At 40.6% G+C, this 25489-nt stretch overlaps 1 protein-coding gene across 2 annotated transcripts in view; it reads left to right on the top strand.

Moving 5' to 3' along the window:
• glra1 (glycine receptor, alpha 1) overlaps positions 1–25489 on the top strand; it is a 109962-nt gene that overhangs the window by 72609 nt on the left and 11864 nt on the right. For both annotated transcript variants that reach the window (XM_017429771.3, XM_017429772.1), the window contains 2 exons: positions 8489–8703; positions 12865–13011. In XM_017429771.3, coding sequence (XP_017285260.1) covers positions 8489–8703; positions 12865–13011 — 362 coding nt within the window. The remainder of the gene's footprint in view (positions 1–8488; positions 8704–12864; positions 13012–25489) is intronic.

Genomic DNA, 25489 nt, shown 5'->3' with positions numbered 1-25489 from the left:
GCGGGAAGTCGTCGGTTCAATTCCCTCTGATTAAACTGTTTCCCTTCCTGCTGATAAAAGGCAACAAATGAGCTGAAGAGAAAAACAAGAACGGCTCAAAAGACGTCATTTTGTGTCTGATCGTCTCAGTCTGCAGCTCAGAGTGTCATCAATAAACTGACTTCAGGCACTTTAATTATTCCCACTTTTCTCCAAAATGAAAGAAAAATATGAAAGAGTTACAAATAAATTCTGTTTGTTGGAATAAAAATGCTCCTAAAACTTAATAATCTACGGTGACTTCTTTCTGTGACACTCAGTTTCTTTAAACTGATTCATTATTTCTGGTCATAATAGTTTGAAGTCAAAAAGCTTTTCTTTAAAAAAAAATATCATAAATTTTGCTTGTTTTTCTTGAAATGTTGGGACTTTAAGTCGTGTCTCTTTGCAGCAGCAGCTCTTGTTCTTTCTTTAAACACCACATTTATTGAAATTAACAATAAAGAGGCTTTTATTTATTAAAACACTGAACAAAGATCAGTCAGAAAACAGCAAATCAGGATTTTATTAGATTTTATTAGATTTAGAGGTTTATTATCCCGTTTATTCTGGACTGGAGGAAGAAATCCAAGCTGAGGTTAGAATCAGGGCGTATTTAACCCTTAAACATATTCCCTCCAGACAAACCCTGACTACAAACAAACAAATAAACAAACAAACAAACAGCCCCCACCCCGGCACAGATAAAAAAAACATCTATAAACACACACACACACACACACCTCCAACATGTTTTTACTAAAATGGAAAAAATTTGAAGAAAGGTAGTTTCCAAATCATTTCTTTGAAGTCTGCGTGTGTGTGCGTGTGTGTGCGTGTGTGTGCGTGTGTGTGTGCGTGTGCGTGCGTGTGTGTGTGTAGGTGTGTGTGTGTGTGTGTGTGTGTGTGTGTGTGTGTGTGTGTGTGTCCAGGCAGCAGGCAGATTAGTTTACCTTCAGAGGCATAATTCACAAAAACTTGGACGTGTGCTGTCACTACTTCAGAGAAAAACGATCCACCTGCAGACGAAAAGCCTTGACACAACACACACACACACACACACACACACACACACACACCTACACACACAGATAATCCCCAGCCTTGTTATCCAAATACACACCTGTTGTTGCTTTTCTAAAACACCACATTTATGTTTCTGCAAAGTTTTCAGTTTGAGCTAAATTAGGACAATAAAAAAATGCAATAATTGTTTTGTTATTAAGTTCAGAAACACCTGATCATATGAAAATATATTTAATTAAGAAATTCTTCAGAGTTATAATCTCTCTGTGCCACTGATGCTCATTCATTTAATTAAATATAAGTTTATTAACAGCCTCAACAGTTTGTTGCCTTTTATTTTATCAAGTAACATTTTCCTTTAATGAAACTGGAACAGTTTAAAGTCTATCAACACATAAGACGGAAATATTTCAAATTTAGATACTTTTCTGTTTATTTATTAAGACCTTTTTGTAAAAATGTTCCTATTATAGTTTATTCTGAGCGTAAACAAAAATATCCTCACAAATTGTTGTTTGAATATTTTTTGATACCATGACATGATCTTATTTCAGTTTGTGTCAAAATTAGTCAAATTAAACAGTTTGTGTTTCCATCTTAAACAACAAACAGGAGCTTCTGTCACACACAGACAAAGCTACAGGTGATTACATGATCGCCTGCCTTTCACGACGGCGGGTGATAATTAATGCTGACAGAAATGACCATCAGAAGGAGAAAATGAGATTAAATAAAACCAACAGGAACTGCTGGACAAACCTTTAATCTTTAATTTGCAGCTGATCGTTTCAGTTTTCTGCACGTTTTAAAGATGTTGGAGGTGTAATCTGTTAGATGCACAGTGTAAGCAGATCTTTTATAAAGTTTTTACACGCTGCACAGAGCTGCAGATCCTGTTTGTCTCACAGATGTTTGGATCTGATCCTTTCCTTTCTTAACGCCGTCCAGCCTGAGCCTCTCCGTTCTGTCGACGTCGGCCTCGTTATTTCAGGTTTCAGGCGTCAGTTAAGGCTTTTCTGTTTAAAAGGAATTATAAAACCGAGCCGAGGGTTGATGAAGGGCGTGCGGAGCAGAGGGCAGTGGGAGGAGGTGGGCAGGGAGCAGATTTATCACCAGATGCTCCTGGACTGAAGCAGCGAGGCTGAAGTTAAAATGACCCAAACATGGATTCATGGATGGTTCTTCTTGGCTCTTCAGTGACACCAACACAACCCCCGCCGCCTCCATCAGCCCCTCTCCTCTCATGTCTGGGCGGTCCTCGGAGGCTGATCGTTTGTGTGATGGCGTGCTTGTGTGTGAGTTAGCGTGGCGGTGGAGTGTGCACTCAGCTCACTGCTTCCTAATCAAGCATTAAGATGGAATTAAGGTGTCGTTTTCCTCAGATTTATTAGCTGCAGTCTATTGTGACTCCATCTCTCTCCTTCCCTCTCCCACAGACTGTTTTCTTTTCATTTCCTTCCTTACCCCCATCCACACACACACACACACACACACACACACATACAGAAACCCCTGTTTGAAATACTAATTACAGTTTCTGCTGCATTGCAGGGGGCTTTTGTTCTCTGGCTCACATTATGTTGGTAGCATGAAAAAAGTTCCTAAGAGCCAAACGCATAGAGGACAGAATCCATTCCTGGACCTTTTCTGACTCCTAAATAATCAATCCGGACACAGAATCCAGCCCCCAGCAGCGAAGAATACACCCCCGTGCGACACGCTTTAATGAAGAAATATTACACCTCTTTTTATTTCCTGAAACCTAATTTCTTTCTTTGCCAAACTGCAAAACATTAACCCTCTCATAGAGCCTGTCCTTAGAGCGATTTGTTGTTCAGAGCTCGGTGCTTAAATGCAATCTTCATCTTTTTCGCAGGTAGAATATTTTTGAAAATGGTTGTAAACACAAATTATTCTCAGTAATCGTTGCAGAAAGCCTTCAGTATTTAGCCTGAAAGTTCAAAACAACAAGTTTTAGTGCTAAAACAGAGCCAGTCCTTCTTTGTTGTGTCGATTTTATTTCAACAGAACGTTTTAAAACAACAAGGTTGACCAAAGGGCTTCACAGGAAGAGCCATTGATTCAATAAATACAATAAAATCACACATACAATAATAATAGACTCAAACAAGGAAACACAGCTTGATGAGGCGGAAATAAAGAGGTGAGGTTTGAAGTCCTGCATAGACTCTGCAGTGTGAATATTAAGGTTTAAAACCTTAAAAGTAGTAAAAATCTTAAAACCAATATGAATCAATATAAACCTGTTAAAACTGCAGGGATGTGGTCAAAAATAAACACGGCAGCGTTTTGGCCAACATGTAGGGAATTACAGACATCCCATCCAATCTGGAGGAAAACATGAAGAAGTGTTTCCACATCTGTTGGAGGAATGTTAGTTTTTGTTTTGGTTATTTGATATAACTGATTAAACCTGGTTTTAGCATTTGTGGTTAGTTGCGTCTAAAAACACCAACTCTAAGATGAGCTACCTCCACCAAGAGCTGCTGGGATGAGAATCAGCTCCTCTCAGTCTGAGATGAAGCCTCAGAGATGGGATGAGGAGCTCGGAGGAGAGCCGCTGCTCCTCCACGTCGACAGGAGGCAGCTGAGGTGGTTCAGGTGCCTCCGGGGTACATATCCCACTGGTAGAAGACCAGACTCAGACGTTGCTGGAGGGATTATCCTCTGGACCGGTTCTCTCTGTGAGTTAACCACCGTGTGATGATGGAAGAAAAGCACCAGAATCAGGTTTTTAGCACTCACAGCAAACTGAACACAGAAAATAAAACTCTTTCAGACTTCAAATATTTCCTTTTCAGACGCTATAATCCCCGTCATCGTCCATGGATGTTTGGTCAAATTCCATCTTATTATGAGTCAGCTGTTCTATGTTACTAAAACACTCATAAAGATTGGAATTTATTCAGTTTTTGCTTTCTACTGCAAGTGTTTTCCTTTGTTTGTTTAAAGTTTTTGCACTTAGATGTTTCGGTTGGATGGAAATGTTTTGTTTTTATCGTCTAAAACTCTGACAGCTTCCTGTAAAAAAGCATAAAGCTGCGTGTTTCTCATTACTGTAAAGGATAAATCAGATTTGTCTCAGATATTCACAGACATGCAGTGTGAAGTTCAGCCCTGCTGAATAATTTCCATCTTCTTATCAGACTGGAAATATGGACAGCACTTAAAAGCTCTGAAGTGTATCACAGCAATAAATCAACCTCATCGACTCCTCCTCCTCCTCCTCTGACTCATTTCTTCATCCCTCTTTCCTTCCGTCCTTTCACATCTCCATCCTCCTCTCTCTCCTGGTGTTTTCCGGCTCTTTCCTCTGATTTTCCCGAACTCTCGGCTCCTCTCTGGTGTTTTAGGGTTAACTCGAACTGATAGAGCTGCCCTCCATTGATCGTCTTTGATTAAATGGATCGCTGGCCGTCCGGCTCTCTGGCTATCTTGCGGTTTATTATGAGACCCAGTGTGCTCATTACATTACAGAGAGAGACCGAGGGACATTTGTTACTGTTGCTACAGTACTGCAATGTAAATAGGCCCACTGCAGTGTGTGTCCATTCAATTATTCTTGCAGATTTTTTCAGCTCCTGCATGTTTTTTGTCAGCAAAACTTCCACTTATACAGAGAAATGTAAGTTTCTGCAAACACATGGCAGTTAAATCCATGTATCCACATGTCCTTTTAAAGCATTTAACCTGAATTAAGAAACTAAAACCAACAGAAATGGCATCAACATGCAGTCAGTGAGCATTTTACACGATCCACCAGTTTAACACAAACAGCTAATCAGTTCAAACCGAGCATCAGATCGAGGGAAAGGAAGATTTAAATTACTTTAAACATGACGTGGTTGTTTTCATTGGGATTCTAACTCACAACCATCTGAAGCGTTTCCAGAGAACAGTCCAAAACAGAGAAAATATCCTCCTGACTACCAGGAAAAAAAATATATTATCCAAACGCAACGTTTTTTTTAAATTCCCCAATCTTTATAAGGTAATCATCTCCACCCCTTCATATTTGGTGTCGTTGAAAAGCTCTAAATGTCCTCTGTGGATAAAAAGGACTTCATTCGGTAGTATGGACTGGGTGGGGGACATTCAGGTTTACAAACGTCCTCCACAGAGGACAGATTTGAAGTACTGGTAATCAGGAGGATATCCAGTTGGGGACAAAAAATGTCTTGTTGAAATGGTGATGATTGAAGCTGCTTTCATTCTGATTTGATTATATTATTCTGTTTTTGTTGGTTTTGTTTTAAACTTGGTTTCATTTCTTTATTCCTGTTAGTTTTTCTCACACCAGGGACCTCGTGTGTCAAAGACTGCACGTCTTTCACGCTGTTTACATCGACTCGTGACAAAAACAAGGAAAATTTACATCAGGTTGAGGTTGTTTTCATCATTTTTGAGGCGTCTTAAATGTTCTGTTGAGTTTAAATGTGGTTCAGTTTCATCGTTTGGCTTTAAACCATAAATGTTCAGAAAACAGGAATCATACTCGGGTGTATTTTCAGCACTTCTCAGTTTGATCCCGTGGCCTCGGCACATTCTCGCAGCAGGTCGAAACATTTCGGCACACTTTCATGCAGTGTTTGTTTTGATACATCCTGACGTGTGCGCCGAACTTGGCGCTCACAGAGTTTTTGTGCGTTCACACACGAGGCCCCAGGTCTGTAATGTGTCTCAGCTGCTTTGTGTAACTTTTATTTTGTTTATTTTGCTCAAAGCTTCAATAACTGTTGGTTCTTCTGTTCAGTTTCAGCTAGTTTGCTCTTTTTTTATATAATCCTTGTTTATATAAAGTTAGATGTCCCTGGTATTTCTGCCCTTTTGGCACATTTTAGTTGTTAGATCTCACATGTTTTGTTTGACTTTTTCAAAGTTTTTTCTGGACAAGAACTGCTGCTGTATTTCATTTTTCTAAAAGCTCAGACAGGTTGAGACTGAAGTTGAGGCTATCTGAAGGAACGGCCCAGAGTTTCAGAGCTTTTTAAACTTAACGCTTTAAAGAAATGTATGCAACGTTCAGACAGATGGTTTTCAAGCTGCTTGGAGGACAGGTGGTCCTTCTGTCCCTGGATGTGATGTTCAGATCAGGAGGAGGAGAGAGTCCTGACTCTGAAGCTTTCCTTCAGTTTGTTTTTAATAATCCAAACTATTTTCTTAAATGTCAGAATCATCTCGACTTCCAGGTGGGATTTGTTTTACTTCTCTGGATGATTCATAAAAATTAAAGCACCTAAAAGGAAGAAGACAAACACTTGAAGTTGTTTGATATTTATCTTTTTGTTGTTGTTGTTGTTGTTTTGACACTTTAAGTATTTTTCTCTAATTTTCTGCCTCTGATTTACTCTTTGGCTTCATGTTGCAGCTGAACAAAGATGATATTTTGTCTCAGAGCTGTAAATGCCATCCTTCATCCTTGGTTTGTCCTCCCATTTTTTACTTTTACTACCTTTTTTGTAATTTACTTCTTGGTTTTTATGTTCCTGTCGGCGTTTTGTCCGGGAACGCGCTCCTTAAATAATGTGCCCTTTCAGATGAAAATAATGGAGAAATCAGAAACGCTCTTTGCTGCTAATGAAACTGTGTTAGGGCAGTTATTTCTTTGCGCCTGCATCATTTTCTGCAAATGAAATCATTAGCAGATGAGACGTCTGTGTTGTAAAACAGCTCACCTAATGGGACAAAGTGATGGACTCCACTGATATAAAGCTGAATATCCTAGAAGCCGTAAATATTAACCAGGTGGAATATGCAGCCATTTCAGGTTTTTACTAAAAACAAGGTCAGCGGGGTCCTGAGGCCGCGGGATCGAGCCCGGGTGAAAACACAGTTAATGATATTATTTTATTTTATTGCTTTCAGCAATAATTTTTATTCGTAAATCACAAAATACCCAAACTTCCTGCTCACAGTGTGTTAGACTGTTGACGTCATTATTGAACAAATGAGAGAGCTTTTTAAAACTTAAAGGCTATTTCAGATTTTCTTTTTATATTTAAACCTAATCAGTGTTTAAAATAATAATTAATGTTTCCTTCCTTTTGTTTATTCAGAGTTTTAGCTCATGTTGTTTCAGGTTTCACTCTCATTAACCAAGAGTTTTAATAAGTTTCGCCTGTCGAGTGGCTGCATAATGAGATTAATTACTTCTTAATGAACTGGAGGCTCAAGGACCTCTTTATTTAATATTGTTTTAATAATTATCATGTCAACACAGGAGACTAAAACTAATGAGGACCTCATGGACAGACATGCAGTAACAGCTTTATTGGACATGTAAAGAGCTGCCATTAAAACACAACTACAGGTTACAGTTTGAATAAAAGCTGCGATGACCCAGGTCAGCTACACTTCCACAGACCAGGTTCTGGTTCTGGTTCTGCTCAGAGACACCTTCACAGACCAGGTTCTGGTTCTGGTTCTGCTCAGAGACACTTCCACAGATCAGGTTCTGGTTCTGTTCTGCTCAGGAACACTGTCTGTAAACACAGTTCACCGTGCTGCTTAAAGCTCTATCAGGCAGAGAAGAAGCCAGATGTGAACAGATGTGTCTCCTCCGTTCTGAGGTCAGCCTGCCTCTCTGATGGTATGGGGGTGCATTAGTCCAGGTTCCAGGACTGTTGAACAGACAGAATGGGACGACCTCAGGTCCAGATGTTTACAGATGCTGCACAGAGGGAAACATCTGGAACATCTTTAAAGAGACGAGTTGATGCCATCAGATTTAAAACTACCTGATTTTTTTCTAAAAATGGTCAAATTTGTTGGTCATTTAGGTTTATGAGGTTTGCATTGATTGCATTCTGTTGTTATTTACAACTTTTCCAGATAAGGGTTGTAGATTAAAACAGGCGCACTGATGAGGAGCAACTCTTCATATTCGAATTAAAACTGCAGCTAAGGCAGAAATCAAATCAGTTATTACACAAAGGTGGGCTTGAAGATTAGAAAAGATCAAGATAAGTTTGTCTGGGACATAAACATGTTTTACATGAAGGTAATTAGGAGGTTTTATGTAAAAATGAATATTTAACTGATTCCAGCTGTGAAAGCTGGTGGTTGTTGAAGCCAGTGAGGGATCAGAGTTTTATAAAAACAACTTCCACAGGTTGATAAAGACACCTGGTGCATGTTTAAACCTCCCACCGGCAGGTGCAAAGACCCAGCAGGAGACAGCAGAGATATCTGTATGTCCTGATTATGACCCACTCCTGCTGCACAGCGTGTGCTCCGCCGCTCTGCTGCCAGGAAACGTCACTTAAACTCAGCCCTTAGAGTCATTAAGTTTCAGGGGAAAGCAAATAAAAGAAGGGGAGCAGCTCCTTTCCTGTTTGAGAGATTTCTGGAGTCTCTTTTTAACTTTGAACAGAAACATAAAATGTTCCTCCTTACTCAAAGTGACACTCTGTCTGCCCCCCAGGTAAATTCACCTGCATCGAGGCTCGCTTCCACCTGGAGCGTCAGATGGGATACTACCTGATCCAGATGTACATCCCCTCGCTGCTCATCGTCATCCTGTCCTGGGTCTCCTTCTGGATCAACATGGACGCCGCGCCGGCCCGGGTCGGTCTGGGCATCACCACGGTGCTGACCATGACCACGCAGAGCTCCGGGTCCAGAGCGTCGCTGCCCAAGGTGCTGAACGCCAGCGGGTCAAACTTCTGTTAGCCAGGACGAAATTAGGTTTTACAAGAATTAATCTGGAAACACATTTCTTATTCTGGGTTCAAAAGAACAAAACTGAGATAATCAGGAACATGTGGAAGATCAGATTAAATCAAGTAGAAGAAACAGAAATCATTCTTAGCTTTGATAAAATAAAGGAATGCATATCGCCCGCCATCTGAGAGCTGTCAGCTGGGGATGACCCTCAGCTACTACCACACCAAACTGAAAGGATGAAAGGGTTATAGCCATTATTGTATTTGCTAAGTTTGATTGGCTGTGGCGGCCATCTTGAATTCGGTTGGCTTCAAACATTAACCAGTTGCAGCTCTACATCTAATCTTTACATTCTGACAGGTTTTTTTTTTATTTGTCCAGTGTTTCGTGGAATATTTTGCTAACAGACAGTCATATTAACACACATAGAAAAGAGGAAAAACATTATCACCCGCCTTCACTGTCTGCAGGGGCTGAAGGATGAATGAAGACATGAAAACAAGGAGGAAGTGCTTTAAAACACGGTTCAAATAGTGGTTTTTCAGAATAAAAGTGGTAAAAATGTATTCGTGTGAGCTTGTGGGATAATGTAACACAACGAGGGAAGCTTTAATCTGCACACACACACACACACACGCGGAGTGTGTTTGTTGACATTAGCTGCGCTCTGAAATATGAACAAGTGAACCGTGATTCCTCTGCAGTTCAGCTGCCATCATAATGATCACACACCACAGCTGAGCTAACGAGAACCAAACACACCCTCATACACTGTGTGTGTGTGTGTGTGTGTGTGTGTGTGTGTGTGTGTGTGTGTGTGTGTGTGTGTGTGACTGATAACACACATGTGTGTTTGGTGCTGCATCCTATCAGGTGAGGGAAGACCACAATAAGAAAGAAGGTACCACATCACAATAAGAGTTTTTTTCATAAAGTAATGCTTTAAAAACAGGTTATTCATGAGTTTAGACTTTATTAAAGCATTTATAAAACTGTTATTACAGGTTATTACTGAGTTAGTAAAGACTTTATTAAAGCATTTATAAAACTGTTATAAATCACTGTTCATACATCAGAGCAGGCTCATGGTTTGTTGAGATTCATTCAGGTCATTTTTTTAAATTAAACTTTACGTCCAAAAGCAAACTTTGTTCCTACAAATGCTTGTAGTGTTACCATACCGACAAATGTTTGGTGTTTAAAACCTACATTTTGAAGAATAAGAGATAAAAAAGAAGAATATAGAATGTGTTTACAGCTTAATTATAATGGCTTTAACTGTTATTTAATTATTCATCATGTAATCCTCTTTGTTCAGAGTTTAGAGAATTCTGCAAAGATTTCATTTCAAACTTTTAGCCAGGAAGGCTGACTCTGCTGACATTCGCTGCTAAACCTTTCAGATTTTACATTTTCAGGCCAGTTGGGACAAAATAAAAACTAAAGCCTTTTGGTTAAAACTCAGAGGCTTTAATTAGAGTTTAAGTCTAATATTAAGTTAAAAACAAGCCCAGAGTTTTTATCTCCAGCTGCTGTCCTTCTGATGACGTCAACAGGAAGTCCTCAGGAAGCTGGACGGCTTTGTGTCATTACTGCTCAGTTTGTCCTTCTCCGAGGACAGTCCTTCAACGACGGCGTCCTTTCTCTCCTGAATGGAGACACACGTGCTTCGCTAAACAAATCAGTCTTTGTTAGAAATCCTGTTCATGGCAGAACCGGGTCTTATTACTGGACAGGTTCTGATGTCTGATGAGACTTCCTGTCTCAGTCCACCTGAGACGTCTGTCCTGAGATTGTTTCATAAACACGAATCCGACTTCAGCTCATAATTAAGTAAAGATTTAAACGAACTGCAACAAGAATTATACAAGTTTAAAGAAATTAAAATCATTTCAGAGATGATGTGACACTCAGGATTATAACCTCTGCTAAATGAATCAAATATTTATTTATTTTATCACCTGCTGGCAAAGGCAAAATGATTTTATCTGTGTTAGTCTGTTAGCAAAATATCTCATGAACCACTGGACAGATTTAATGAAATAAACTCTGGATGCATGTTGTTTTAAATATTTAAATAAATGTAAAGGTTCTTATAAAGTTATGTTAAATAACTGTTAGAGAAGCTGAGTTCAGAGTGTTCTCTGATTATCTCCAGTTTAGATTTGATTCAAACAGATAAATAAATCATTTTGCTGCGATCGGCCTGTTTTCTTCCCGGTTCTCTCAGACTCAGCAGCTCAGAGAAATGTTTCCACGCTCGTCTGAGGATGTTTGCAGAGAAGATCCAGAGTCGTAGTTTAATTGGATTTTAAACGGCCGATGGTGGGGTTTCTGTGCGTGTGACGGAGGAAGGATCTCCCTCTCAGGATGTAATCAGTGTGGAGCTGGAGGCTTGTAATGACGGGCCGGGGTGAAAGCACTTGAATAATGTTACTTGGCAGGAAGATAGCAATCAGACAATGATCCAGACAGACTTCATTTAGCTCTTATTATCTGGACAGTTCTTCTCCGGTCCGACCACAGCACTTCTCTTTATGACTGGGAAAGCTGCGGGCTCTGAGGTGAGAGCAGAAACTGTTTTATTAAGATTTACCATTATATGGTTTACTTTTAGATGGATGTTCTCTAATTTTATGCAGTTGACCTTCAATAAACAGTTCAAATTGGTGATTAGTACAGAAAGTAAAAGGTAATCTCGCTAACATTAGTTAACGAGATGTTTGCTGAATCTCAGAATAGAAGCAAAGAGTCTGAAGACAAGAGTTTTCTGAACAGCTCGGGTCAAATGTTCTGATGGCTTAGGCAAGAGGTCAAAGGTCACCCTTAAAGATCAGCAGAGAATCAGACCAGTTTACGGTTCACAAATTTAAAGAAGAAAAGAAAAAGACTTTCAGCACGAGAAGATCCTCTAAAACTGAACTCCTTCAGCACTGATGAAGCACGGCGGGGGCAGCAGCATGCTGTGGTAATGTTTACGAGAAACTGGTCGGAATTAAGAAAAATTCTTTAACAGAACCTGTTTTGTCTTCTAAGAGCAGGCAGGTTAACTGACTGCAGAACCAGCAGTTATTAAAAGAGGGAACGTTTGGATGAGTCCAGCAGCAGAACCGTTAGAACCAGAAGGTCTCAGTCCGGCAGCAGAACTGTTAGAACCAGAAGGTCTCAGTCCGGCAGCAGAACCGTTAGAACCAGAAGGTCTCAGTCCGGCAGCAGAACCGTTAGAACCAGAAGGTCTCAGTCCGGCAGCAGAACCGTTAGAACCAGAAGGTCTCAGTCCGGCAGCAGAACCGTTAGAACCAGAAGGTCTCAGTCCGGCAGCAGAACCCGTCCAGCTCAGAAAACCCTGCTTGGTTCCGTTTGGTTTGATTATAAAACAACAATGAAAATGACTAAATGTGACAAACACATACTTCTAAAAACATGAAACTTTTTCAGGGATTTCTTTAAAATCTAATCTGTTCTGCAGCTTTATTTTTATACGTACAAAAAACTATTTTTATATCAGTGCACGTAAAGAATCATAAATATATTCTTTCTGTGTTCTTCACTTTTAGGATAAAGGTTGTCTTAGAAGAGTTTTTCTCTGTTTGGGTAAAATATTTGCTTTGAGGAACTTTCTGCTACATTTCATTCAGATTATATTTTCTGATCAGCTGCAAGTTCTGAAGGTGCAGAAAATAATGATTTTTTTATTTATATGCTGCAAAGATTTGATGAATCAGGGCTGATTCTGGGGGGTTAGAGTTTTTATTTGACTGTTTTAGTATTTCCTTTGAGACTCTGATTAGATGCTGAACTAAACATTTGGAAATTTGCAAGTTTCACTTAGAAATGAGTCTCAGCTGATTACTTTTAAAGTTTAGTCACTTTCTGCGGCACCTTAATCTTTCAGGAAAATGTAATAAAATCAGAATCTGAGTCTGAATCTCAGTTTTTGCTGCTTTTTTCTTTAAATGCTGCAGTTCGAAAGCATCAGATTTTACTGCAGATTTAAGATGAAACTGAAGACAAAAACCAGATCGAAAAGTCGATTTATCACAAGAGGCAGAACAAACATCGCATTTCAGATAAAACAAAACATCAAGTCCTGCAGGTGTGAACGGATTTCAGCCTCCTGTTTCTGTCCTGCAGGTGTCCTACGTTAAAGCCATCGATATCTGGATGGCCGTCTGTCTGCTGTTCGTCTTCTCGGCCCTGCTGGAGTACGCCGCCGTCAACTTCATCGCCCGCCAACACAAGGAGCTGCTGCGCTTCAGGCGGAGGCGAAGACACATGAAGGTGAAGGCTTTTATAAGTCTGTCCTCAGGTCCTCATGTCCAACCAGTCCATACACACAAAGAAGTGCCGTTCGCCCTTTTCCACACAAATGTTCCAATGGATCAGTAGAAAAATGACTGTGGAAATGTTTGCAGCCCCACGCCAACTTTAGAACCTTCTAACTCACGTCTCTACGGGTTCTGGTCCGCTGTCTCTTAGAGGGCATGCTGGGAAACAGTTAATGTTGCTAAAACAACTCGATAAATATGCTACAAAGCAAGAGTTCCTGCTGCCAGCAGAGGATCTGTTTGAGCGTGGCTAGATCACCATGGTAACGGTTTGACTGACTGTCAGTAAAAAACAAACTCGTTTATTCATTCTGTTATGCATCTATAGGCAGAAATGAGTTGTGCCTTCTTCATATTCAGCAGGATGTTCTGAGACGTTCATTAAACTGTTAATATTAGATTTAACTCGTTAGCACCTCTGTGCATCAGAGAAAATCTCATAAATGTAGTTGATCAGTGAAGTATTTTGCACAAATGGGATGGAGTCAGAGTGAAACAAACCTCTTGATTGTTTAGGATCTTTCTGTCCCAACCTAAACATCAGTTTGCTGGTTAAACTACAGCTTCGTATCGTTCTATCAAACCCTGAGTGTCTCTGAGTTTACAGGGGTTGTGTAAATACACACATATGTAAAGTCTGGAGTGCCTCAGCCTGCATTCATTTACAATAACAGTGTTTGATGCATGTGAGGTGGAGTCTAACATTAATGGATGAGAGGTGAGGGGCAGCTGTCCTCCATCTCACCTCCATCTTTATGTTTGTAGACATGAGTTCTGATCGTGAATTACATGCAGGATGTATTTTTATTTATTTGCATATTTAAATGGCGGTGTGTAAGGAGGGATGGGGGTAATCCATCCTCTGGAATCCATGCGTTTCTTAAGCGTACTCCGTGTTTCAGCAGAAAATCCACTCAGGTCTTTGAACACGAGGACCAAGGAATCTACAAACGTGTTTTTAGACGTAAACTTGTAAGAATCCTCGGGGGTTTGGTTGTCTTCTGCTTGACACATCCACTGGCCTGCTGAAAAATTCAGCCCCTGTTTGATTTCGGCTTTGTGCGGCTCTCATCATCCTGTGGTAGAAACACGAGGCGTCAATGTTTTATAGGCAGAGTGCTGATTGAAGGCTGAGCTGCGGAACAAACACAGAACTGGACTCGTAATGGATTCACAATCCGAAACACACACTGACACAAAGACTAAAACCTTTCTGAAAGCTTGTTGAAATGCAACTTTCATTTGAAGCAGCGGAAGTGGAGTTACGGGTTTTAAACCTCAGAGTATTAGATTTTAACTTTCAGTTCTTTGTGTTCCTGATTGAAGACCCTCATTTCAGTTAAAAACCTGGACGGGTTCTTCTTCGATGAAACGTTTCTTCTTTTATCCAGAAACCTTCAGTCTGAGGAGCAGCTCCTTCACCCAAAACTAGCTGTTCACATGCAAACGGAGGACCGTCAGCCTAACGACTGATCGTTTGGGCCCTGATGGCTGCATTGTTCAGATTGTTTTCATGGCGTCTGCAGCTGCTCCTCACAGCGTCGTTTCCTCCCGCTGACTCATCCCCTCTGAGATCAGCTCCATCTTTGTGTCATCTGCAGATTTAATGATGCTTGTTGGACAAACACAGCAGTGAGCAGTCTGAGTGAAGCTGGAAAACCAGAGTCCAGAAGTTTACCAACAAGAACATCTGTAACATCTGTGTTTGACGCTGAGCTGCAGATGTTCGGACTTCTATGACCTTCTTTATGAAGGGATAAATATGTATCTGCAGATATGAAGATATTTAAAACAAATATTATGAATGAAAGCTTTAAGTATGAATGTCTTCAGGTAGTAAATAAGAGAAAGGCTTGAACTACATTTACTCCTCCTTTACTCCCTTGTTTATTTTTTAATTATTATAAAAAAACTCATTTGTTTTAATCAAATTTGGTGGTTATCTCTATTCACTCTAGCTTCACAAAACAAACCAGTAAAACACAAAAATAACTGAGTTAAAAGAAAACTTTGCAGTCTTTAAATTTGACATTCTTAGCAGATACAAAAAATAATCAATCTCAGTTCGAATGAAACTAGAATCCCTTGAAGAAATGCTTGTCGCCCGCCGCCTCGGATGCCAGTTTTAGTTAGTGCGTGTTGGAAATGACTCTCAGCTACTACCACACCGAGCTTTAGATGAATATCTGTAAAAATGACGGTTGATTAGCTGTGGCAGCCATGTTTTCATTCGGATATTTTGCTGACAGACACACAAACAAACACGATCGCCCGCCTCTCATGGCAGCAGGTAGTAAAACCCCACAACCATCACGCTGTGTGCATCTTCATCAGCCACCCTCGCCTTCCTCAGTTTTGACAGCAGCGTAGGAACGATGAATCTCAAAGCCACTTTAATTTTTTAATAAGCGTCCGACTGCTGGATAGGATCACGTCAGCAGAGAAATGAAAAACCTGGAAAGATGCTGCTTCATTAAAAAGCTCAGAACAGATCTGGATTTATTCCGTTTAAACAACGATGCGTCCCGCCAGTTTGTCCTCCAGGATGGTGCATTTTTTCTGTGTATGTTAAAGTTTTCTTCTAATCTCTGGTTTGTTTTGACTTTAAAGCATTTATTGAATCAGTTCTCTGTGTGTCTGGGTTTTCGGTGCCAGGCGGCGGTATTGAATAAGGAGTAAAGCTGTCAGGCCTGCGGGGAACATCGATAGGTCGGCTGATTGTGAAGCTGGCAGCCTGTGTGGGTGCAGGGCAGAAAAACGCAAACGCCCACAAGAAATGCAACAATGTCCCTGCAGTGATGACGAAGAACACATGCTGTTTGTGTGTGCAAGGGTTCGGTGTTCGGGCCTCGGCTGCATGATTAAATCTGACGGGTTGCATCACGTGTTGAGCGTCGCACGTCAGACCTGTGCAAACAGGATCCTGCTTTTCTGCTTTTATGAGGACACCGTGTCCTCAGAAACCCGGAGAAGTGAGGACATCAGGCTCCAGATCAGAAGAAATTATTCATTATTCATATTTGCAGATTATTATCACAAATGGCAGAAAATTCATTTCGGCAGCAAAGTTTTATGTTTGTCCACCTTCAGCTTGCTAATATTTGCTTTTAAAAAATACTTATTTAAGTAAAGACTGCTTTACTGTTTGGTTGCTAAACTAATGTTTTTATTCCATCCTACCAACTCTTTACTGTCTTTTTTTGTTTTATAATTGGTCTTATCTTACACTGACTGGTGGTGGATTTTTGCACTTTGATTAATTCTGTTATCTTTAAATGTTCTTTATAAATAAATGTAGTTTAGCAGGAAAAGCCAGAAGAAGCTCACTGAGAAACAAACCTTTCTTTTTCAGAACCGGTATCATTTTACGCAGATGACACTCAGCTGTTCGTGTCGATCCTTACAGAAAAAACACATCAGCTTCTCAGGGGAAATCATGTTTTTATATTTGAAAATAGATTTTTTTAGAAGACTGTTAACATTTCCATTTCATCAAACCTTCAGTCAGCTGAACTCTTCAGGTTTTTGGTACATCCACCAAAATAAACTTTTTTTACGTTAAAAAAGTACTTTACAGATATTTGTTGTCTTTAATGTTTACAAGTGTCAGTAGATTTAGAATTATTTATAAATATATATTTATATTTTAGAATTATTACCGATTTGTGTAAAAAAACGTTAATTACTTAACATCATTAGTTAGATTCAAACGGCTTCTTTGCAAGTGTTTGTTAGTTTGTATTTTTTTAATTTTACACCCATTTGTTCAAAATAATTGGGCCCCGAGTGTTTTACAGCAGCAGATGTGATCATTTTTACCCAGTAAGGGTGAATTTAACCTCCTCTAAGAAACTCCAGAGCTCAGTGAGGGAGGTGTGGAAAAATAAAAAAAGCTATTAATCCCTAATCTCCCTGTTGTTATCCTTAATCCCCTGAGCTCTGACTGCAGGTGAAGTGGTAGATTAGCAGTCCGGCTGCCGCTGCATTTTTACTCGCTCTGTCTTCCATCCCAGCAGGAGGAGGAGGAGGAGGAGGAAGAGGAGACCTCAGGTTCACAGCTCACCAACATCTGACACTTTTAAAAATGTAGCTTTAGTGACACCTTTTATTTCTGCTGGTTTGATAAAAGCAGTTTTGTTACATAAAGACGATGTTTCAGCGCTCGGCCGAGGTCGTCTCTTTGGCTCCACATATCTGAGGATTTCATTACGACCTGCAGAAACGGTGGACTCAGGTCGATGTTTGGGTAACGGGCTTGTTTCTGATTTTAGCCCCTCTGGTTCTGAAGTAAATTAAGCTCCAAAGCATCCAAGTTGTGCAACTAAAACAAAAGTACTTTTCTTTTTACTTTTTCTCAGAAAGTTCAGACAAGAAACACTGATATCTTTGAATAAAAGTGTTCTTTAAACTGAAATCAGAGTTTTTATAGTTTGAGTTGTTTTAGGTCAGGGGTGTCCAGTCCTGGTCCTGGTCCTGGTCCTGGTCCTGGTCCTGGTCCTGGTCCTGGTCCTGGTCCTGCAGGTTTCAGGTGTTTCTCTGCTCTGACTGATCTGATGACTGAGTGATGAACAGGTTTCTGCAGAACCTGAAGACCTGCTGAGGAGCACAGAAACATCTAAAACCTGCAGAATGGAGGCCCTCCAGGACCAGGACCAGGACCAGGACTGTTTTAGGTAAAAATCCTTGGATCTGGTCTTTGGATTTGGTCCCAGTTTGACTTGTTAGCTCTCGACTCACATGTGAAAATTTCTCCCTGATTTCCCAAACTGCAAACATTGACTGCAGGTGAGATACTGACTTCTAATAACTTGATTAAATCTCTTTAAGCCTCCACACCAACAGGGAGATAACAACTCTGCACTCAAGGCTTCATATTCTGCAAGCAGTTTAATTAAACGATAAAAAGTGTTTTTAAATGTCCTCCTACTTCGTGGTGGAAACAATAAAAATAAAAACACACTCAGGAAAGAAAACTGTGAGGCTCCAGAAGGTTTCCGTCCTGGTAGATGAAGAATCGTTCCTTCAGTCCACAGATTCAGGTCGTTCTGTGGGAGCAGATCGTTGTCTGGGTTCAGCAACAAACTGCTAACACACCTGCTGCACAGATTCACCTTTATTATTGTGAATCCATGAGTTTACTAAATTTAGAGAAGGAATTCTGATGATGTTAAATTTTATTTCTGCCCATGTGACCTCTGGGGGGCTCCATAGGAACTAAAAGGGACTTGAAAACTTTTTTACAGGAGTAAATTACCCCTGGTGCTGTTATTGAATCCTATAATGATGTGAGTTTTAAGCAACAAACAGTCTGTTAATGAAAGTCATTGTCTGGTTTGTTTTGTTACTTTCCAGCTTCCTCCTAAACCATTTTAATGGTTGTTTTAAATGAGGTGTGTGCCGGATAATCAAACTCCTCTTCAGGGCCCCATAAAGCCTCAGTACGGCTCTGTTTAGGATCAGAAATGTTCCTTTTTCCACATAAATATATGTATGTCATAATATGGGGGTATTGCATCTTATTCTTTTATTTTAAAAAGGGAAAAATAAGGAGCATCTCGTGTGCAGCTTGAAGCACAGACTGAAGCAAAGTTTGTGATGCTTTCACCACTTATTACTGCGAAACATGAGCAGGTGCAAACACTGAGGAGCTTTTCTACCTTTTAGTCTAAATTATGCAAAACTAGGACTTTAGGAAAAGAGGAGTCTGAGTATTTGCATTAGAGGCAGGAGTCTGTTGAGAGGTTTGCATAATTTGGTGGAAATGGAAGAAATATTTTAAACTTTTTCTTTTTTTAATTCACTCAATTTCAACCACATTTTTTGTAAAGAGAGGATTTAATATTAAACTTATGAGCACCCTTAAGATCTCCCCCATTAATCTGACCGCTGTGCTGTGAAATAAATCTGATGGTGAAAAGTCCCACAGTGACACGGCGAGGAAGAGGAAGACAGACAGTCCTTCGGCGTCTCACGTTCTTAATTAACCTCTCGGGCCAGTCCTTCTAATGTGAGTCTAATGTGATCCACAGTCCTCCATTATGGCTGTGGGAGGGCTATCAGTCAGGTTTCAGCTCGCTGCAGAGGAAACTGTCACTGCAGCCCTTCAGCATGTCGGAAGCAGCTGATCCACGCTGTCAGAGCTGCTGCGGCTAAAGCAAAGAAGAAGAAAGGAGAAGGAAGTGGATTTCCTCTCAAACAGAGCAAATGTTTAAAGCTGACAGCTCCTTCAGTTGTTGCATCTTTGCTCCGTCTTACTCGTGCAGACAGCAACCATTCTGAGGTGTCATTAGAATAAAAAGATAAAATATATAAAAGGACAGCAAAGGCTCTGTTTAAATGAGAACTGTTCCATACGTTTGGAGCTTTCTGGACCTTGAACCTCTCAGAGAAACAGGCGGACCAGAGGGCTCCTCGTGGCGTGGAGAGACGACAGGGTCAGATATTCGATTGTAAAATTTTAAAATAAACTCTGAAAACAAACAGGAAGTCAGTGAAAGTCAAGACGAGGGTCGTGTGTTCTGCCTTCTCTGTACGGTTCGTTCTGGACAGTTTGGAGACGATAAAGAGACGATTTATCCAAACCAATAAGCAGAGGGTTACAGAAGTCCAGACAGGAAGTGACAAAAGCATGAATACCGTTCTCCGAGTCAACCACACTAATTTGTTTATCCAAAATAATCGAGTCAAAGAGAGACCCTCTCACATCTACAGCTTAAAAAAGGCAAAAAATCCCAACCTGTAGAAGCAAATCAATAAAGGAGTGAAAGCAGCATCTGTTGAAGGAATGCATGTCACCTTTAACCTTTTTAGACCTGTCAGCGCTCAAAGTATGAGCTAAAGATGACTTTCAGCTACTACCACACCAGAATTTAGCTCAGTATCTGTAAAACTTGCTGAATTATAATCGTTATCTGACGACAGTTAGCTGTGGCAGCCATCTTGAATCAGGTTGAGTCCAAAGGTTAGTCAGCAGTAGATGAATATCCAGTGATTAGTTTCTGAGAGTTTCATAAAAACTCATTAAATGGTTCATTTTATATTAGTAATTTGCTACCAGACAGACCCCCACACACAGACAGAAAAGAGTAAAAATCATACAGTTTGTGTTTTGTTGTTGTTTTGTCTTGTTTGTTTTAGTCCTCATTCTCCATTTTACCATGAAATTGGGTTGTTCCATTATTGCTGATTGTAGCTGGAGCTAATAAACACCCATTATTACAGCAGAGTCATTTGAATTAGAGATGAATGTTAATGTAGCATTTCCCTCTGAAGGAGGAAGCCAGAGGTTAGTGGATATTTGGGGAATTGGTTCGTTCTGAACAAAGCCTGAACTTCAAACTGACCGTGTGGGGACTGGAACCGGTGATCACTGCTGCTGCTGCTCAGAATGGTTCCTTTTCTGCAGAAACGTGTTGCAGGAAGAACATTGAACTCCTGTCAGATATCGGCGGAAGCAGTTCATCGTTTTCCTTGTTTTTCTCGACGAGAGCCTGAAACACAAAGGGTTCATGTTAGCAATGCTAGCAGGGTGTTCCTGAAACTGTCACAGGACATTTCTGTGTTCCTGAAACATCCCCAGAACAAACATTTGGGCTCTTGGGCAAAGTTTGACCCAACTAACGTTTGTGCAACATGCTCATCCTGTGAGGCTGAAACTGAAAACCGACGTATTTCCTCCCACAGATTTTAGTCATCGGCTGTTCTTCAACATTTGCAGCCGAGTGAGATACTGGCTTGTCTTTTATAAGAATTAAAATCATGGTTAACTCACATCTACAGTGATTTTATCTGTATTCATTTAATGAATGCAGGATTCATTCGATCAGAGCACGATTTGCCCGGAGAGAATTGTTTACGGCTGTTATGGCAACAACAGTTTGGCTGAGTTAGTCGGATGTCTATATGATCTGAGTGAACAATGTCCCTGAGGCTTTTATGGCTTTAATGCAGCTGTTTTACTGCCTGAAAAGTGCACTTTACAGCAGCGAGGACGGATATCTCAGCCTTTGATTTCTCAACGTCAGGGGGGCTGTCAGGACAGATGAAATGTGTCTGATTCTGACTGTTTGGCTGAATTTGGCAGATATGTAATTCAGAGTTCATGCTTCAGTGCTGCTGTCCCTCTGCTGACATAAATCCACTGCTGCACTTTCTGTCCCTGAAATGCAGGTAGCTGCAGCAGTAAAAGTAGTCTGCATTGTGCTGATTTCTGTGCTTTCTATCCCCCAATGCTTTATTGATTTGTTAGTGACACTGATAGTCCAGGGAGAGAAAAGGACCAGAGGCAGTCGGACTGAGGCTGTCTGCTTCAGAGGCTTGTCTAATTAGAGAGTCGGAGCAGGAGGGCATCAGCGTCCAGATGCTGCAGCCCTGAGAGAGCAGAGACACATCCCCCCCTGCTGGGGCAGCAAAGGAACTGAGATCAGATCAATGATTCTGCTCCTCCGCCTGGCAGCAGGTCACGTGTCTCCGCTCTCCAGACAGGAAAACAGAGATCTTTAGAAATCAAAGGAACATTACCGACTCCCAAATCCATTTCAATCACAGCCGCCTTCAGTACAGATCCACAGGATGCAAACAGGTATTTTTAGATCGGAATGATCCCTCTTTAGTCCAATCTCTCGTGTCAGATGAGTCATTAGGAACTAGCCTGCAACCCAAGCAGCACATATCATCCAGGGTCACTGTAAAAACAAAGAACATAAAAGTATATTTCATTTATCCTGGAGGCAAAGAAGTACTAAAGCTGGACGACTCTCCTCTTTGACTTTCTCCTCCCCGACACAAGGAGATGGAAAAGAAATAAGAACAACCTTGAGATGCTTCCTCCCCTGCAGCCGGCTCTGTTTTCGGCTCTCTCAGCCCTCTGGGAGAAGAGCTGTCCATTTAGAGAAGTGGTCAGTGGGAGGAAACCCCCCAGCCCTGGAACCACAGACACCCTCCCACTGTTTGACAATGACACTGTCTCGTTAGCAAATCTGCCTTCCTGATTGATCGCCTATAATCAGCTCGTTAGCTGTGATGAGGTGATTTTTGCTCGACACGCTGGTTGGCTTGAACTGCCTTGATCTCCCCGGATGTTCAGCAGCTTTCAGAACAAAGGCAGATAAGAGCGCGCAGAGATTAGGAGGCCTGTAGAGCAGAGGGAGTGATCGGGATCTCTGCGGGCTGAACCCCACCTTCAGACTGACAGGTCTGCAGTCAAGTGGCGTGCTCCACTTCCAACGTGTCCGAATTAAACAAAGAGGCGTTTAATCCCTGCAGAGAGCTTTGATTTTATCAGGCATCGTTTTGCTGCACACTCTATCTCTGTTAAAACCCGGAGAAATCAGATTACCCCCCAGATGTTGGAGCTGATGTCTATATTTACCATCAGTCTCTTAAAATCCCTTAAACTAATGAGATGAATTTGTTTTAAGGTGTTTTTAAAAAGCTAAATCGTCAGTATTTGGTACAGGAGGTGATCCAGGCTGACATGCAGGATTTAACCTACAGTTTATCATCTAAAACATCTGTTTTTAGACAAATCTGAGCCTCTTGTTTATTAAAGCCTTCATTGTTTTTGTGTTGATGTAATTATTCAGGATTACAGGGAGTATTATTTCCACGTGTTGCTGGAAGGATCAGTTGGAGCAAACAACCAAAAATCCACTGCTTTGATTGGCACCAAAGTTTCCTTATATCGTTTTAAATATGGTCACAAATGTCTGAGTTTTAGGTTTTAAAGCTAAATTAAAGCTTCAGTTTATGGCAGGTCCTGCAGTTTTCTCCTCCTGCTGCAGGATCTGACAGGAAAGCAGTCAGCTTTTTAAATTCCCTCGATGAGACGCAGAGAATCACAGCCTCGTTGTTTAAGGTTGGCTGTAAAATCACATGCACGGCCTAGAATACGGCTTTGTGAGTGACTGCTGGGGTTTTCAAATGCTGGTCTCCTAAAAACATGGCCGCTGGTCAGCGAGTCTGCAGCTGAGGGTTTGTTTCCCAGCCTCTGGGTGTTTGTGTTTTATTCAGATGAGAATATGAGTGGACATCAACTTATTTTGTAAAATGTTGTTTAAAGGACTCAGATGTTTTGTTTAGTTATTGTGTAAAAAAGGTGGAGCTTGACGTTATTTCATTTTTTTTAAAGATGGCTGCTGTTTCTCTGATCAGGAAGAGATATATTAACAAATAAAGTAAAATATTCAGATCAAGTCTTAAAGGATGGAAGTTTGTGTTTTAAACAAAGTTTGTGGTGAGTTTGATGGTACTGTGTTGGCTTCAGCACTGATAAATAAAATAAATACATCTTTCTTTTAATGCAGTCTATGGATTATGTAGATATTTATCCCTAATTTGGGGATTTTATTGTGTTGCTCAAACTTGGTGTTCTTGCCGGGACCGCTGCGGTCAGATAACGTTCTTCCTGTGGTTTCATTGTCTAAAAAAGGTTTTAATTTTTATTTTATCTGATTTTTCCAACTGATAGAGAAAGGTCAGGGTTTCAATTTTGCCCATTCATGATTAAAGGATAAGTTTTATTGTCTGTCGCTCCTCAGTAAACCAAATGTAAATGTTTGACTTTCCTGGACATTATTCAGACCCAGCAGAGGAGTTTAAAGGAAGAAGGGATAAAAAACATCCGAGCAGCAGAGGATGTGGATTATCCTTCCAGGTCAGCAGCTCGATGAGCGCGAGATGTTAACGCACGCCGGCGCTCCGGTGCAAAGAGAAGAATAAACAAAGGACAGATGAAGACATTACTGGAATCTCCAAATGTTTGGATCCAAATTATCAGGAAAGTTTTCAGATTTTGAAGGATGCTGCAGCACGAACGCCTTCCCAGCGTTTCTAATCAGATTAACTTCAGAAGCATCGGATCAGATTTTACGCTTTCACTGACCTTTGTTAAATTAATTCAATTTGTCTCGACACTAAACTGCATGAGCTTTAATCGCAGGCTAATTAACGTTTACAGCCGACCCGTTCATTTCCTGTTCGACGCTCTGGATTCTGCTAATTCATGAAGACAGCAAGCATTTGTCAAAAATGGGAATAAATGTCCTGTTTTTGAAAAAAATGGGTTTTTATTGTCGTAGATTGATTTTATAATTGCTTCTGTTTCTAATGTATAAAACTTCCTGTTTCTCAAAGTGAAAGAAAGTTCTGCAGAAATGTTTTCAATGTCAAATTTAGAGACATTGTGTTAAATTTAGGTGTGAAAGAAAGAAAGAAATGACTGGATGCACGTCTGCCATTAATGTTTGGAGTCAGCCTGATTCAAGATGGCTGCCACCGCCTATCAGCCTTAAACACAGAAATGAGCAGACAGATATAATGCACAGATAAAGGTACTCACTGTAAATGCATGAAGACTTCATAAAGTAAGAACTATAGAGATGATTCATGTATCCTTAAATTAAAAATCTGTAAGCAGAATCTGGACCCAGCGGCATCTGCCACGTGTTATTTTACCTCCTGAAGGAGACAAAACGACTCAAATATTTGTTATATATATATTTGTTTACAGCGTGCAGCCTAACGCAGGTCAGTCATGTGACTCAGGCTGCTGTGTGGGTTGGTTCAGCTTTGTTTACATTGAGTGCAGACCCACATTTCACAGTTGAATTTGGAAAAGAGGAGTAAACTATTTCAAACAGCTCAGGAGAACCGTTTTTATGTCTGATTTCATATTTTGCAAAAATACCTTTAAAATATAAATCTGAGAGTTGATTCTTCATGTTGACAGTAGAAAAAACCTCCGACCTGCTGTCCACCTGCTTCTTTAAAGCTTTGTCACATTATAAAGTCACCAAAACGAGACGTTTTCCTCTCAGAGGACGACACGTGTGTGTGTGTTTGTGCAGCAGGAGTCGGTTATTTCACGACGAGTCAGATGTTGGTCTTCTGTTTCACTGTTAGGATGACCTGCAAACAAAAAGGGGAATGTTTTTAAACCAGTGTTGCTTAAACATTCCTGTCAGCAGCACAGGATCCACTTACAGCTGACAGGTCGGTAAAAAGCCTCGATGGGCCTTAATGGAGCCAGGAGGAGGAGGGGGGACAGGCAGAGGGACAGGCAGAGGGACGCTGGAGGACAGTTTGAGATGAATCTCCCAGAAATGAGATCAGAATATCGTCACTTTTTTAACGGCTTGCATCCAGGAAGCAGGAGCCAACAGGTTCCTCCTCCAGGAGAGACTGATGTATGGAGAGAAAATGGTTCCAAATTACCTGTGCGTGTGTAAAAGGATTTGTGCGTGTGTAAAAATATTTGTGCGTGTGTAAAAGGATTTGTGCGTGTGTAAAAGGATTTGTGCGTGTGTAAAAATATTTGTGCGTGTGTAAAAATATTTGTGTGTGTGTAAAAATAATTGTGCGTATGTAAAAGGATTTGTGCGTGTGTAAAAATATTTGTGCGTGTGTAAAAATATTTGTGTGTGTGTAAAAAT

This window comes from Kryptolebias marmoratus, linkage group LG9 (assembly GCF_001649575.2).
Source record: "Kryptolebias marmoratus isolate JLee-2015 linkage group LG9, ASM164957v2, whole genome shotgun sequence".
Lineage (NCBI taxonomy): Eukaryota > Metazoa > Chordata > Actinopteri > Cyprinodontiformes > Rivulidae > Kryptolebias > Kryptolebias marmoratus.
This window is presented reverse-complemented; position numbering and strand designations above follow the sequence as displayed.